Source organism: Melanerpes formicivorus, unplaced genomic scaffold (genome assembly GCF_026170545.1).
Source record: "Melanerpes formicivorus ecotype bairdi unplaced genomic scaffold, bMelFor1.0.p_v2 SCAF_10, whole genome shotgun sequence".
Taxonomy (NCBI): Eukaryota; Metazoa; Chordata; class Aves; order Piciformes; family Picidae; genus Melanerpes; species Melanerpes formicivorus.
Genome location: NW_027142362.1, coordinates 16,297,151 through 16,314,541, shown reverse-complemented (window position 1 = coordinate 16,314,541; position 17,391 = coordinate 16,297,151). Strand labels below are relative to the sequence as shown.

The following is a 17,391-nucleotide window of genomic DNA, read 5'->3' as shown; positions in this document are numbered from 1 at the left end:
AAAAAAAAGGAAAAGAGAACCTGGATACATTTTGGTACGGATGTTATTACCAATAGCCTTCTTTTTTTCTCTCCAAAGGCCACACTTTACATAATAAATGCACAAGCCTGAGAGAACTTGTGACACACAAGAAAGCAGGAGCATTTAAGTTCAGCTCAAATATGTGGGAATTTGGAAGTCTTTAAACCAAAAAATCCATTCCCATGTTACCCCTTCCCCCACATTTCACAGGTACACAAAGTCTCACAAGTGTTTAGCATTCAAACATGGCATTTCCACATCTATTAGCCAGTGAAGATGGGAGTAAGTCAGGGGATACACCATTTTGCACAATACAGAACCAATCAGATTCTCACCTTAAGACATTTTGTAAAAACATGACTAGTGGCATTATTCTGCTGCAGATCAGTATCTCTTTATTGTACACTACTGTTCCTTAGAATCATAGAATGGTCTGGATTGGAAGGGACTTCCAAAGGTCATCTAGTTCAACCCCTTCTGCAGTAAGCAGGGGCATCCTCAACCAGATCAGATCGCCCAGAGCCCTGTCAAGCCTCATCTTGAGTATCTTCAGGGATGGGGCCTTAACTACCTCCCTGGGCAACCTGTTCCAGTGTTCCACTACCCTCATGGTAAAGAACATGTTCCTAAACATCCAATCTAAACCTACTCTTCTCGACTTTGAAGCCATTGCCCCTTGTCCTATCACTACAGGCCTTTGTAAACTGTCTCTGCAGCCTGTTTGCAGCCCCCTTCAGGTACTGGAAGGTTGCTATTAGGTCTCCCCAGAGCATTCTCTTCTGCAGGCTGAACAACTCCAGCTCCCTCAGCCAGTCTTCACAGCAGAGGTGTTCCAACCCCTTGATCATTTTTGTGGTCCTCCTCTGGACCCGCTCTATCAGGTCCATGTCCTTCCTCTATTATAGAGGGCTCCAGAGCTGGATGCAATACTTCAGGTGAGCAGAGTAAAATAGCACAATCACCTCTCCTGATCTACTGGCCATGCTTCTTTTGATGCAGACCAGGATGAAATTTGCCTTCCGGGCTGCAAGCACACACTGTCTGCTCATGCCCAGTTTCTTATCCATCAGCACCCCCAAGTCCTTTTCTGCAGGGCTGCTTTCTATCACCTCCTCCCCCAGTCTGTATTGATAGCAAGGATTGTTCTGGCCCAGGTGCAGGACCCTGCACTTGCTCATGTTGAACCTCATGAGGTTCACCTGGATCCACCACTCCAGCTTGTCCAGGTCCCTCTGCATGACATCCCATTCCTCTGGCACGTCGACAGCACCACTCAGCTTGGTAACATCTGCAAACTTGCTGATGGTCCTGGGGAGTGGAAGAAAGGACTACTGCCAGGACTTTTCAAATATCATGGAGAGTGGCTTGGCAACTACATCAGCTCATTCCCTCAGGACTCTGGGATGCATTTCGTCAGGTCCCATGGACTTGTATATCTTCAGGTTCCTCCAAATGGTTACACACCTTGTCCTTGCTTACAGTAGGAGGGACTTTGTCTCCCTGGTCTCCATCTTGTGGGCCATCAACATGAGAGCCACAAGGAGAGGGGCTGCGAGTGAAGACTGAGACAAAGTTGTTGAGAATCTCAGCCTTCTCCTCATCCATTCTTACTGGTTGACCACTGTTGCTCATCTGGGATGTTACATTTTCTTTAACCTTTTTAACAGGTTCTTAAAACACACAGGTCTTGGAATCAATTTTTTTCTTAAGTTTCCTAATTTAGTTGCCTTAGATGTACAAGACAGTACTTTATGGGCTTGTTTAGTGTTAGAATCTATATTTGTCACCCATGTTTGTAAGTATGCTTTTAAATCCGTGTCAGAAAAGGCAGTTGTCAGCTGTGAAACAGCTGTTAAAATGTACCTGCAAGTCTATTGATGCTGACGTCAAGGAGCTGTTCATTTCACTAAAGCTATCTAAGGCTGCAGCCTGCACTCGCACATGATTCTCTAAGGATTCCTGATGAGCATTTGTCACCTGAGCAGGGAAAAAACAAACAAACAAAAAACAAACAAAAAAAGCTTTATATAGAATAATGATCAAGTTTACCTATTCTTTCAAAGGGACCTACAGAAGAGTCTGGTTAATATTCATACTACTAGGATGCTTAAAATATAACAGGCCTCAAACCATATTCTTGGACCTCAGAAACAAACCAACCAAACTTAGATTCCAAATATACTAACAGAAATAAGGCACAAGTATCTATGTTTATTACTAGTCTATAATCAAAAGCTGTTCTTTTTGAAAGGATGACACTTGTCAGATGTCTATTCAGAAAGTTTCTATCCTCAGAGTGGGCAGACTAAAAAGTCACAGCATAAAAAGCAGAATGCAAGCAAAGAGGAAATCTAGAAAGATTTGGGTGAACTGTAGAATAGTGTTAATTAAGAAGGAATTGACTAGTCAGGAATGTAAAGAAGAAACATCAAGAAAATGTAAGGATGAAACAATGCAAAGCAGATTGGAGAAGTCATCAGAGAGCTTTGTTCTGTGAAAATGGTCATTGTCTGTTGTGTACACACACGTTTAAACTATGGAGGGGAAGGCACAAAACATCATTTAAGAAACCTAAACAATGTAAATAATTACAAACCATCCAATAATAAAGTGAGAAATTATATTACTAATTGAAGCCAGTTATATTACTAACTGAGGACAGCCCAGCTTGCATTCTTAGACTGAACAGATTTGCATTTTGATAAAAACATAAGAACACTAGGGACTGATATGGAGAACAATGAGTGTTTAGCAACCAAGTCACACAGAGATTAGGTCAGAAAATGATGCAGAAGCCAAGTAGTTACTGTTAACCCTACATAAATGTGCTCTTGTAAAAACAAATAAACAAAAGCAGAATTGCTTTGGATGGATTAAGAAAGTTTCAAGATAAGAGCTTGTGTGAAGAAGCATACTGCCCAGGGCAGGATACTGAAAGTACACATTTGAGACAAAGTTTATGAACAAAAAGTAGTCCTGGAAATTGATGGGAAAAAAGCATAGTGATTCAAGGCTGAAGCAAAGAGTACATAAAGGATTTTAAACATGATGCCTAAATAAAATGGCAATCATTTAAAACCAAACAAAAACCCCCATAATATTGTGTAGAACCATGCTTGCACTTCAGGCAGTCTGAGGTATTAAAGAAAGGGGGCTGGTAATGTGCCATTTATGTCACAAGGAGTGCTTAGAGTGCTTCATAAACTGCTCATTTGCTGTAGAACCAGAGATCCTGAAGAGCTGGTCAGAAATCCTCAATTAACAGGTACTCAGACTTGTGCAGGACTTCTACTGCTCTGACAGTACATCTGGAAGGGCAAGATACTACCACTGCTGATTAGAAAGGATCAGCATTTCCCTATATGCATACTGGGTGGGCCAATTGACTTGTTGGCATCATGAAGACTATTTAACATAGTTTACAGAATTTCAGTTTTCTTTCCCCCCCTCCCCTCAGGTCTGGGTTATTTATTTATTTTTCTCTTTTGTTGGTGATTATTTGTTGTTTTGGTTTGGATTTTTTTGGAGACTAGTTGCAACAGAATAAAAGCACCAGTTTAACAGCAAGTTCCGATCTTTATACATAATACAGCATACAAGAAGCTGACAGCCTCCAAATGAGGATGTCAGAAGGGCACAGCTCTGAGTCCCAGTGCCTTGAAGTCAGAATACGCTTAATTGCCAAAGCTTCATCTGATCCAGGGCTGTGAAAATCAATGTTGAATATAAAATGCACAGCAAGTTTTCAGGGAGATTTTTTTGGACCAAAGAACTCAGCAGTTTAATATGAAGGATACTTCTACAGACTGCAGCAGTTTTTATTGCTAAAGCAGCATATGAGAAGGAGAGGTCATCAACTGACCACTGAAAATTTCAATTATGATCCAAAGGGTAAGTAGTTTTTAAAACTGTCAAGCACTTTAATACTAAAGAACATTGCTACTTTTCATATATTGTTTAAACAAAGTCAGTAAAATAGAGCAAAGTCCATTGAGATGACACCAAATTGCACATTACTCCTAATTATGCAAGTTATTTATTCAATTCACCTGGCAGTTTACTGGTACAAACATCTCGATTAATTACCAGTACACACTGACAATGTTAACATGATCACTCTTTTATTTCCAAAAAGCAGGCAATCCAGGGACTCAAAAGCACCCTGTCCTACTTTACCTTCCTGGAGGGGAAAAAGAGAGAAAGAAAGAAAAGTACAGATGTCACATAAAACAATGAACTGAGTTTTTTGAGAAATTATTTCTGTTCTGCTCTGAAGCAAAAAAAAACCTAATTTTCCAGCTAAGCCCAGGACAGTTATTCTCATATGCTTTCCTTACAACTGAAATTATACTTACTTTCAGTTCATTCGTAAGCTGCTGTATTTTTCTTTTCATTTCATCATATTCACCATACATTTTCTTTCTTACTTTTTCCAGAGTTGCTCTCACCTGGTGTCAGAAAAAAATCAAGAGCCTTTATCAGACTTATTGATGCTACTGTTTATACTAGGACATGATTATTTATTTTTACTCCTGTGCCCTTCACTGTTACTTTTGGTGATTTACGTTATTAATCTACCTTTTCATCAACAGGATTTACTCTTAATAACAACACAAAAACTTAAGTCTCTAGACTTGTCTACATAGGGATGATATCAATAAGGGTCCCTGAGTAATTCTAAACTTCTCTGTACCCACTTAAACACTTGTGAATTAATCATTTAAATAATGGATTTCAAATAAAGGAATTTTATACACCTTCATACTTTTAAATGGGATTAGTTTTCTCCAAGTATCCTTTGAAGATAAACCCTTTAATTTTAGACTTCTAGACTCATATATAGCAAACCAAAATAGTAACATAAATTAATCAATAATATTTCAAATCTGCAGTCTACTTTCCAACTATACAAATTCCTCTTTCCCCACCCCCAGCCTCTACCTAACACTGACTGCTGATAACCTAGTCAGTGAGTTTACCTTGTCTCTGCACAGGCTTAGTGAAGGAGCAAGGGGAAAATATTAGGACAGCCTTATACAAGAGGGGATGTTTCTGGCATCTCTGCACTATATTCAGTCCCTCCCAGAAAGAGGGGCATCGGCTACCAAATCTATGCAAGGAGTCAGACTGTGTGCTCCATTTAGGATGAGAAACATGGTAGGAAGCACACTTTGCCTGTGCTGCAGTAATGACATACCCTAACTGCAAGTGTGAGAACTTAAACATGGTGAATGCTGGACGCTAACGAACAGTGAATAATGAAGGAAGTGCTGATAGGTAGAGACCAAGCAGATGTTACGAGCACACATATATACAATCTCCTTACACTGCTGGCTTGTCTCAAATGTTCCCCTCTTTTGTATCAACTCAGTTTGCATTATCAGTGTAACATGATAACCACTGACTGACAGCTTCCTGGGTGGTGAAGGTGGATGGAAAGAGAAGGTCAAATTATTTGCTGTGGGCAAATTAGGGGATTGTTGACAAAGCCTGAGAACCAAGGACTGACAGGAAGAGAGATGCTGAATTTAAAGCACAGAAACCAGCAGCATCAGAAATGCAGGGATTTTTCTTTTAGGAGAGCTTCTGCCAATTACAATAAATGTGCATGAACAGAGAAAGTAGTACAAAGTCATCCTTATTAGGCTGACTATTTTAAGGATGCCCCAAAATATACTCAAATTATTTTACTATGCCACCTAATTTAGGAGCCTTTTCAAAACTGGAAGCTTGGGGAAGATGGGAAGCAGACGAAGAAAGACTTTCACAAATTCATAGAATGGTTTGGGTTGGAAGGGAACTTACTAATCATCTAGTGAACCTCCCTGCCAAGGGCAGGGACACCTTCCACTATACCACGTTGCTCGAGTTGATCCTTTCAGGTGTCTGCTTACAGGAACCCCAAGATCTGTTTGGCAGTTTTCTTGTGTAGCTGTAGTCCAGACAGCAAGCATTAACAAGTATTACTTGGCACAGGGGCCTTAAGTCAGGACCACTCAGTTCCTGGTATACATCATGTTTTTTCCCCCAACTTGGATACTAATAAGGTAACCCATTAGCTTCAAAGTAGATTCCCAATTCACACTTATACACACTCATAGCTCTACATAAATATATGGAAAGGATATCTAACAAATTTTGAAGTTGAAAGCATAGCTCACTTCTTTAATGTAATTCATTTCCTCTTTCAGTTGATCAGCTGACCATCCATAAACCACCATTTCTCTCTTATGGTTGTTGTCAGTTCGGTGCACAACGCCATACACCATCCCATGGGAGAGTTTCCCTGGAGACATGCCATTTGGTATGTGGTAGAGCTCCTGAAAAATAAAATAAAAAACAAAACCCCTAAACCTTATTTTAAAATCCATACTAGAACAAAAAAGCAACAACCAAACAGAAATATAGTAACATAGGGCCAGGAGAAATAGTCAACTAAAGTGAAGGCAAAACAGTATCTAAGGACACTAGTTCTCAAATGTTTTGAGGTCAAATTGCCAACCTTCATGGGTTTTTGGACATATCAGCAACCAGCTTAAAATTGATAGAAATGAGAGAGATGTCTAATTTCCACTGGCTTTAATGGAAGTGATAGAGGTACAACTAGAGACAGCTAATTGGATTTGTGCAAGGAGAGGCAGAGGCATTCGAGAGAAGATGTTATCCTGGCTTATTTTCATTCACCAACATATGCATCTTCTCTTGCATTCTTGCAGAGCACTGTCAGCTTTCATAGTTCCCTTTAAACTCTAGCAACCACAGAATCAATTCTTACTTCCCAAACACCCTGCTGCAGGGAATAAAAACATTCATAAATGTAATCTAAAATTTTGGAAAGTTTAAAAAAAAAACAAACTTAAACCTTTTAGGCAAGGTTCCTTCAACAGAGTTCAGAAATTTATCTTGGAGATAAACAAAGAATCTAGTTGCATTTAAAGCTAAGGACCTCCAAAGCTATCAGACATTCATTTCAGGGCTGCATTTCTCTTATAGAAGTTGTAGAACTGACAATGTAAGAGCCAAAGCAAAGCTATGAAACAGTGATCATATTTCAGTGTTATCAAATATTGTATAAGAATAAACTTGAGTCTTGCTAGGCAGGTACAAAGGCTGTTTTAAAGTGCCTACATTGGTTATTTTAATGATCTGCAGAAATCTGTAAAACATACTTGTAATAACTGTGCATCTTAATTTTGAGGCACTCTTTGCAACAGACTCCTCTTACTCATTTAATCCATACATTTAGTAAGAAAAACATTCATGCAAACAGTAGGAATCATTTCCCTCATCTTGTAAATAAATATCTGCAAGGTCAGACATAACCACCTGACCTGACTACTCACCCAGCCTCCCTTGTAATCAACCCAGAGAAACACCCTTCTGTAGCAATCATCTGAAATGAGTCACACTCCAGAAGTAATCATTTCTCTTCTTGATTACAAACAACTTAAACAACTAGCTTAGATGAAGACATCCACATCATGAGTTTTTGAAAAGAAGGGGAAAATGCATTCTTACCTAATGTTGAGTAGTTGCAAACTAGGATAAAATTAGGGAATACTTCTGAATAGAAAATTAGAAAGACACAATCTTGGAAACACAGCTGTTACTGCTTAGCTTTGCACATTGTTTTTGAAAGGCCAGTGCTAGGGACTAATTGCTTTTAAGCTATTTTACCAAACTTTCTTTTTCATGCTAGCAGGATATAGGTAAGTTTGAGAATACTTACTACTACTCCTTGACTTTACCATGTTTGGTTCTGTTCTGTTGTTCAGTAATAACACTGCATGAAAACTATCAAACTTTGACATTCTTTAATAAATTAGGAGTCTAAGTAGCATCTAAATACTCTCTTTGATACCAAACAGAGGCTGGAATAGATGAAGCTCAGCAGCTTATATCAATCTGCAGTTGCATCCTGGAGAATCCATCTGTAGATTAAAGTGGTATCACTTTCAGTTCTTAAGAGCCAAGGTAACACAACTATGGTGACAAGTGGGTAAGGGGGAAAAAAAGGCAGGAAAATCTATTTGCATTAAGAAGAATGGGTAAAGGCAGACATTTGTTTTATATTGTGTCCCTCCTGCAGGCACTGACAGATTTTCTCAACATTGTAAATCCTATGTATTTTCCTTTACAATATCATTAATAGCTTAACCACTTTGCTGAAACTTTAAGGATCTGTGAGCAGGTGTGAGAAAGATACCTGACAAAAAATCCTTCCAGGCAAAGAACAACAAAGCTGTAAGCAAACATTTTAAAAAGGAAGTCTTAAAATCACTTAATGGAAAAAACTTGGGCAACCAGTATAATCTATACATGGCATAATTCTGAAGTTTGAAAACATTATATGCAAAATTTCATATCCTGATAATTGTAAGTTTCTTAATTATGTATTTGGGGGGATAAAAGGGTGGATGTTGTTTTGCTGTTCAGATACACACCCAATTTTCTGAGAGCACGGAAACCAAAAACTAGATGGGGACGTGACCTTTTTTTTGTGTTTGTTTGCTTCCAGGGTTGTACAGTTTCTTTAACAGTTTCACGGCAGCTCCTCCCCTGCATCTGGATAAAGGGATTACACACTAGTTTCCATTTTCCTGTTAACTAAATGAATAATCACTTTGTTTAGAGGTTACTAAGGCACCAGACACTGAATTCATAACTCCATACCCTTTACCCATGATCATTCCTTTTTTATGAAGTGAACAGCCGAAGACCAGCAACTACCAAGACCCTTTGTGTCTCTGAAACATTAGGAGAATTGTTTAAAGTGCTGTTTGCAGAGTTTTGTATGGAAACTATGACTATGACATTCCATGCTTTGAAGATTTTTTTCCCCCTTTTGAGAAAGACCTAAAAATTCAGACTGCAGCTGAAGAATCACCCATAGCACTTACACATTTCACTGGCTGTGACAAAGCTAGACTGGTTATGTGTTTCTTTGCACACCAAGTGGGTTGCTCTGCTTGTTGACTGTATTTTTTAACTACCTTTACCTCTAAAGGATGCCTTGCTGAATGGCTTGCTTCTCAGACTGCTCTACAGAACTGCATCATTACATATACATTGAGCATAATTTCAGCCAGTTTATCTCTTCCTTTTAAGCTACTTCCCACACACCCCTGTTTATTTTTCCGCCTTCATTGTTTTTTTCCTTTTCTGGTATATTCTCTTTTCTTCCTCTGTCATGTCCTCCCTCTCCCATGTTTCCTGTTCCACAAACATGGATTTTCCACATTTCCAATGACCCTGGAATGTTTTTTAAGACAAATACTTTCCAGGGTTTTCTTCTATGTCCTACACATACCCACTCTCAGTACTCACAGATTTTTCTAAGAAGGTCCTTGCCTGTCTCCACTCTGATTTGCAGAGGCATCTCAGTGACGGTAGCAAAGTATACCAAATACTTAGGAACATGCAAATATTGTGAAGTTAACAAAAAAAAAGTGTTTGAAGATGGCAGGTTTTGTTAGACTGGTTAACCATTGCTGTTTAAGGTCAAAATATCAACCAGCTCCCAAATATAGGGAAGTTCTCACTCTCCACCTGCCTATGCATTCGCTGTATTGGAATAAGAACAGTTGTTGCCCTAAACTGTGCTTAAAATCCCTTATAATGTGAGCAGCTGATCTGAAAAGGTGGACTTAGCTTAAGAAATTTCTATCTATAGTCAGTTATATGACAGTCCAAGGTATTAGCACAAACACATCATACTGATGCTCATTAATACTACAGCAGCTTCCAGGAACAGGCTTTGTCTACACTGCAGCAACAGTCATGTTGCACTTGGTGTGACCACACAATTGTACTAAAGAAATGCAGACTGTGTTTACTTAATTAATAAATATTTAAAACAGAAGCCTACACCCCAAGGTTGCAAAAGTCTTTATAATTGCCATGCATCCTGTTTATGTCTGTCCAAGGAAGTAGCACGAGCAGCATGAAAACAGGTGAAGCAAAGACACTATAAAACATAGCCCTAAATAGGAGCTGTTAGCTGCTTTTTGCATTGTCAATGTTTTTATTTGCATCACATAAGTAACACTGAGAGATTATTTTCTTCTTAATCTGTCACCACCAGTTTTTTAAATGGAAGTCAGATACCCCCATACTTTATACTTTCTCCTTGCCCCAATATTGGAAGCAGAAGCACACAAAAGGTATCTTATTCTGAAAAAAACCCAACACAATTCTAGGTTTAGTACTCATATGGCCTTATAAGGTTTCTACATTACAATCTTCTGTTTACCTAAACCATCTAAACCCTGTTCTTTTAACCAGAACTATATCACTTATGCAAAGCTTTATCTTTTCCTCAAATGCCACATTCCAAGGTTTCTGAAATACCTAGTTGTCTTTTGCTTATCACTGGCTACACAAGGAACAAGAACATTCACATTGTTACTTAGGCTACATATTTTCTGTTCAGTAAAATGGCAAAGTTATAATACGGAGTTCACCAAGGAAATCTACTGTGCTCTGACAAAAGGTAGCTATATTTATATGTGTTTTTTTTTCTTTCATATTCCTCTGCAGTTCATGAAACTCGCATTTAAGGATGTGTTCATACAGAAATGGTATTAAAATAAGCAAAATATGCCAAGACCTAGACACAAATATTATTAAATTCAAGACACCAAATAGGAAACATAATTTAACACATTCCAGCTTTTATGTTCCTTGAAATATAGAATTCAGATGCCTATCTCAAAAAAATAGAAGTGACAGGTATTACGCAGTTGTATGTCATCAATGAAATCCCTACACAGAACAGCAGTGCTTGTACACCAAGAAGATGAGATACAACACAAAATCACAGAACTCAGTGGAACACTTTCTGTGGTTTCCATGTAGCACTGGTTTTAATGAAGGTGTCCCTCAATCAGTACATAACAAGAATCAAGTGCCAGAAAGGCTGAGAAACAGTATTATCATCCAGATGTAGCAGGTGAATTTTGTTATGACACAACTTCTGCTATGCTGATAGGAGTGGGCTGGCAGCAGCAGATCAGCACAGAAAATAGGCACTGTCCTAGATTCAATGTGTGCAACGGCCTCATGTTCATTGCACTTACATTCTCTAATCCAGGCCTGACAGGTTTCTGCTTGATTCTCTCCATCACATAAGGGAGCAAATTCCCCTTATGGCTTCTTTACAGCCTACTATTTTACTGAGAGAAAAAAATAAAAATGTTTTGTGTCTGCATTCCTGCTTAGGAAGCAAAAAGACTTTTACCTCTTGGTTGTGATGCTTTAAAAATGTTTGAAAACTAAAGAGTTTGAGGATACAGCTCAAACTCTGTTGAAAGCGACAGGAAAGTGACAAATTTCCAGAGTGTTATCTCATTTTCATTTTCTTGTTCATGTGTTCAAATGAAAAAGAAACATCTGTCTATACATATCTCCATATTGTGCTCTCAAATGCCTAGCTGCAGCCTCCAATGACACTTCCAAATTTAGCCATGACAGTGAAGAAAGGCACTGATGGATAAAAATAAGCCCAGTCCCAAACAGGGACAATACAGTTGTCTGGAAGTCCTTTATTATGCGAGACAAGGCACGCTTCATGACATGCAGATTTTACATACAATCTGACAAGCACAATATTCCTTTGTACTTCATGGTGAAGTAAACAGGCTCACACTATTGCCATCCACTGTCTATCAGTAACAGAAGTAATGGAACAAAATCAGTAGAGTTTCAAAGTCCCTCTTCCCTAAGTGTGAACAATTCAGATACATAGCAGTAGCCTTTTAGCTTGTAAAAATCAAACAGACCAACCAGCCTCTGATTGTGACACCAGCTCTCATATGTTCCTTTCAAGGTGTCATAGCCTAAATATAAATGTAAAATCCCAACCTGACATGCTGGAGCACAAGCTCAACTCCCTTTCAGTTTTTGAGATCAGCTTCTGTGCACCATCTGCTAGCCTTTCACAAAAGATGGGAGAGGCCATCCCAGTCCAGTAATGCCTGCAGCAATTTTGTTGCAACGAAACTACTTAGCTCCATCACTTTGTTTTAGTCTCTTCTGCTGGTTCACTTTGATTTCACAGATATACATCAATAATATACACGTGTGCTATGATGTACAGTCTTTTAGAAACCTAATGCAACTTAATGAAACTCAACACATTTTCTGCTACAGTGAAAAATGTTAAGCTAATAGCTAACATAGAATCATAGAATGCACTGGGTTGGGAGGGACATAACTAGTAAAGAATCAGTTCTGCTCTGACATCAAGCTCCAAAACATGCTATTGAGAGCATTAGCACTAGCAACAATTTCTGTGCAATTCACTGGTTGATTTGGCAAGTAAAACATCTCTTAATGGTACTGAGCCCAGAAAGCTACAGAAAAAGATCAGTCAGTAAACCATCACTATGTCACAGTAGGGCAGCTCAGAATCACCTCCTTCTAATGAAAGATTTGAAAGAGGAGATTACAACCAAATGTCACACCATGGTATATTTATAGCATTCTGGCATTCCCTTTGACGCAACAAGGTCTCTGCTCTCTTTCCTCATCTGCAGCATGCAGAGGCCAGGAAGACTCTCTCTCCAGCACAAGTGCTGCCCAAGCAGGGGAGTGTTTGGCAATCAGGCTAAGAGTGCTCCAGCAAAAACTGCACAATCTCAGAAATCATCCCTGCAGTTCATGTCCTTAATTCACACTAACATATTTTAAATACCTGGGGTTTTAATATTCAACATTTACATTTAAATTTCAACAAGAAATCTGCTGTTAAATGTGATTCTTGGTGAAGCTGTATTTTTTGACCTTAAATTGTTTAGGAGGAGAATTGTTGGGGTGCTTGGTGCCATGGTTTAGTTGATTAGATGGTGTTGGATGATGGGTTGGACGCAATGATCTTGAAGGTCTCTTCCAACCTGGTTTATTCTATTCTATTCTACAGTAAAGTGCAAGGCAGGAAATGGAGGAGTTCCCTAATTTCTCTCTGTTTCCAAGAAGGGGGCACAGTTCTTATAACACTGTGTGAGAATTATCTTACATTTGTATAACCTGTTATTCTCAAAGAATTTTAAGCAATTTCATTAACACTGAGCCAGTTGAACATGAATGGATCAGCAGAAATATCTGATCACTACAAAAATCTACAGGCAATTTTGCCATCTTGTTTTAAAGATGAAGAAAAAAGACCATGATCAGTATTTGGGTTTTTTTTAATAGCTGCTTCTATAGGCTCTAACTATACAATCTGTAGGGCTATTATTTTTTTTTAATTACACAAAGACACTAAAACACAATTAGTGGCACAATTGCCCTGTGGTTTTTAACCGCTATGAAACGGACTAATTAGATCCCATCTAGCTCTGAACTCTGTTTGTATGATTTCTAGGAGTCTTTAAATTGTATAACAGTACTGAACTTTAGAAAAACTACTTCAAATACACAATAATTAAAATATGGACCAGTATTTTTGGCCTCAAATGAAAAGGATCCATTTCTTAAAAATCACTGCACGATACAATGGAATGTAAGATGAGTTCAATAATGTATTTATTACCTCTCATATCCTCTCCTTAACATTCTCTGATACAAAAACTCCACTTGGCTTGCATGTATTATGCAAGAAATACATGTTTCAGTAAGGTCCCACAGAGAAGAAAAATTGTCAGATAGGAAAGTCACTACAAACTGTCCATGCTCTAATCATGGACAGTTCATTCTTATTATTACACAAATTGACACAGTAAAGTGAGTAAGACATGAGTCAGTAGCTATCCTCCTCAAAAACAAACATGACTTGAAGGGCATTGGGTCCATATGGTTAGGCCAGACCCAGCGTTTCTACAAACATATAGGAACTGAAAACAGACTGAGGGAGTAAGTGGTGGGGAAAGCAGCTCTGGGCTATAACACCTCCATACAAAAAGAATTATTGCTGTTTAATGATGTCTCAATTTTAGTCTGCATTAAGGTCTCTTTAATCCAGTTGGTAAGTAACATTTATAGATTTTCAATGACCTGCCAGAGCAGTATATGAAAAGATTCCAACACAAGAAATATCCGATAAGGAATCTTTATCTTGACTATTGTACTCTGTATTTATTTTTATTGCTTTAAAATGCTTGTCTAAGTCATTTTACAGTTATTTTATTTCTGAGTACCACTAAGAAATCATTTCAAATAAATCCTATTTTGGCTTTGCTTCCTATTGTCATATTGCTATTCAGACATCAAGTCTGGTAAACTTAGCCAACTTCTTGTTTGATTTTGGTTTATTAAAGTGTAAGTGCGGTGAAGTTGTGAAGCCTGTCCAGCTTTCCTTTTAGGCTCCATCCTTAAGACAAATTGCTCTGAAATAGCTCTTGCAGAACAAGTTCTGCACCAAAGCATCTGCAAGACTCTTTTGGTTTTATTTTAGTATGTGCATGGTACTTGCTTCTACAAAAAAATTGTCCTTCTGAGCCCTTCTATGCATATGACCTTCAAGTTGCTTTCACTTCAGAACAACCTTGAATACTTTATTTTGTATTTCTTACTAGTACCTCATCAGTTCACAGCAAAACATCTATGTCCCAGGCCAGACGGCTCCCATATACATTAAGGCTCATATCTTGCACACTGTTAAGCCTACACAAAACATAAACCCCCCTTCCGGTGAGGTTAAAGATCATGTTTAACATCAGATTCTGCTCTTGATTAGAATTTCTTACCCTTTAATATATAAATATTAAATAATGAAGTCTTAAAGTTACCTCAGTAACTAATATCTACAATCTCTGTGCTGTTCCTTTACTATCCTATTTTACAGGCAGTTTTGCTATCCCCAACTGCAAGGCTCAGGCTCAATGATCACAGCTGACTTGCTCAGCTTCCACATGTTCTTCAGTCTTCCAAGATAATTGGGCATTGGGCTCCCCAAACAACTAATATCAGCTTCTGTAGATGGCAATATTTACTCCTTGTTCATACAGAATTTACCTTACTGATTACCTTCTTAACTGATTCTTAAAACTTACATTTTTCTTTCTTTCAGGCTCCTTTGCTCCCTGTTCAGGCTGTGAGCTTTCATCAGGTGGTACTGTTAAGCGTAATCTACAGACATTCATCTGAAAGAAAAATACAAGTTTTGTGTTTAGATTTAAGTGTTAAAAAAAAAAAAAGTTATTTTAATAATTTGCATTACAGAATGAACTATTTTCTATACACATAGTTGACAAAAGATTGTATTTTAAAGGTGGGAGGGGTTTTTGAGCTGCCAAGAAATAATTCAAAAGCATTCCCATAATGACATAACTGAAATACCAAAAATCCATTTCAATCAACAAGATGTTCTCATGTACTCATAACTGACATTGAGAACTGAGATAACAGAACAGTAAACATAATTTTCTAGTTTCTCCATTTTGTTTGCAGATTTGGCATGCATTTAATCCTCAATGGGGATTATTCAGAAACACAAAGCTTGTTCTGAAGTGAATGCCTCTTTTCTGCTCAGTATATATCCAAGTATTTGATCCAAGGGCACCTCAACACTGTGATTGCTCTGAATGTCAATGAGAACATTATTGATATTTGATACATAAAAGATGTTTATAAAAACTAGGCTTCAAAATGCCTCAGAGAAAATTTAAGAGGCAGTGTTTCCTGTCCTCTTGATGAGGAAACAAGCTAATAGGATCGATACCTTCCTATCCCAAGCCTTGCTTTTAGCAAGAAATCTTTGGTGTAATATTTTTAAAGCAATTAATTTCATGCAAGAAACTTGGTTAAAACTTTCATTCTTCGTCCTATGCACGAGAGATTTTTGTGGAAAATAACTAAGTCCTAAACAGAACATGGCAAATGATAAAACGAGAAATCCATTTGTCCAAATTTGAAAAGTCTATAATAAGATCAAGGTGAAACATAACCTACTATTTAGATTCATCTGTGGAGGCTACTTTTTGCATAGTAGGCTCCTCATCATTAATTCAGCATTCAGCTAGGTGCTAGCAAAGCTAGAACAAGCCACAGAGAATGCAACACAAACTCTCTAAAACGTAGTATAAAAGCAGGTTATGCTTTCGTATTCTGAAACAATTAAATGCATCTAAAAATTATGTATTCTTCCATATTGGCTTTTGACACTGACAGACTTCTAGATTTGTTCTTCTGAGAACATCAGACTCTCCATACACTGCAGAAACTGGAGTTGCTTCTTGCTTACAAGTTAGTTATCAAGACACTTCACTAATAAACTCCTCAGCTTTGAAGCTCATTGATTTATAAAGGTATTATCTTTTCCCACCTATTTAATTTCCATTCCCCTCCACACTTTCTTCCCATTAGCTTTGCAAAGTTCTTTCCTCTTGAAATGTGCCTATTTACAACTCAAAGGGACTTTCCTCTATGTAGACACAGATCAGGCCCACTAGTAGGAAGTAGAACTGAACTTGTGCTGTGCAGGAAGCGATAGATGAGGCAAACATTTTCTTACAGTGGTTTCAAATGAAGGAAAAATGGACTAAAAGGAATGAAAGGATTGTTAAAAGAAAATCTGGAAAAAAAATCTCAAATATACAGAAACAGACACTGACTAGCAACTCAAAGTTAGGAGAGCTGTGTATGATTCTCTGAAGCTGGCAAATGGCTTGCCTGTTAGTATGAGACTAATTATAGCCAACACACTTAGGGATTCATAGTGTAGTGACTGTAAATAAGTAATTATCTAATACCTGTATTCCAGCTAGTGAATCATGACTGCCTGCCACATTACAGCAATTGATCTTACAGGGTTACTGTGAAGGAAATTGCCCCCAAATCATGTTGTTTCCCCGCTACTTCCTCATTTTCATGCAAGCTCCTTACTTTTAGAACAATTCAGATGAGTATCTTATTTTTGGCAGTATTTCTGACACAAGTTTTAACATTTTACTTCACAGCCTGTTGCATGCCAATGCCAAACAGAGGGTGGCACTGGCAATCATCTAAGGATATCAGCCTTGAAGTCATGCCCAGTAAGGCTTGCACAGCAATGGCAAAGTACCGCCCAGTTCCTCAGTAGGACAAACTTATACAGACTGTACTCTTGCTATTGTTTATAACAATAGCACTTCCTCAGCATCCCTGGGGAAACAGCAACAAACGTGTAAAGTAGCTATTCACTCCTGCTCCTCCTGGGCCACAAATGATGCACTCTAAGGACAGAATTATTCAAGAACACTGTAGAGATTGGAAGGGAAAACCAACAAGCAGTGCCTTTCCCCCCCCACCCCAGCCTCCAGAAGCAGTTATGAATACTGTACCTATCCAGTTCTTGCAATGCTTCCTGAAGAAACAACTCACTGTACAATTTGTTGGCAAATTTACTTGACAAAATGAATGGGCAGGCTCATATGGAAATTGTAGCAAGCCCTC

At 38.2% G+C, this 17,391-nt stretch overlaps 1 protein-coding gene across 3 annotated transcripts in view; it reads right to left on the bottom strand.

Annotated features, from left to right (window-relative positions):
* Window positions 1-17,391, bottom strand: part of MYZAP (myocardial zonula adherens protein) — a 55,764-nt gene that overhangs the window by 35,025 nt on the left and 3,348 nt on the right. For all 3 annotated transcript variants that reach the window (XM_068143921.1, XM_068143922.1, XM_068143923.1), the window contains exons 2-5: window positions 15,012-15,101; window positions 6,183-6,341; window positions 4,377-4,469; window positions 1,885-1,998 (exon numbers count right to left, since the gene is read on the bottom strand). In XM_068143921.1, the coding sequence (XP_068000022.1) occupies window positions 1,885-1,998; window positions 4,377-4,469; window positions 6,183-6,341; window positions 15,012-15,101 (456 nt within the window). The remainder of the gene's footprint in view (window positions 1-1,884; window positions 1,999-4,376; window positions 4,470-6,182; window positions 6,342-15,011; window positions 15,102-17,391) is intronic.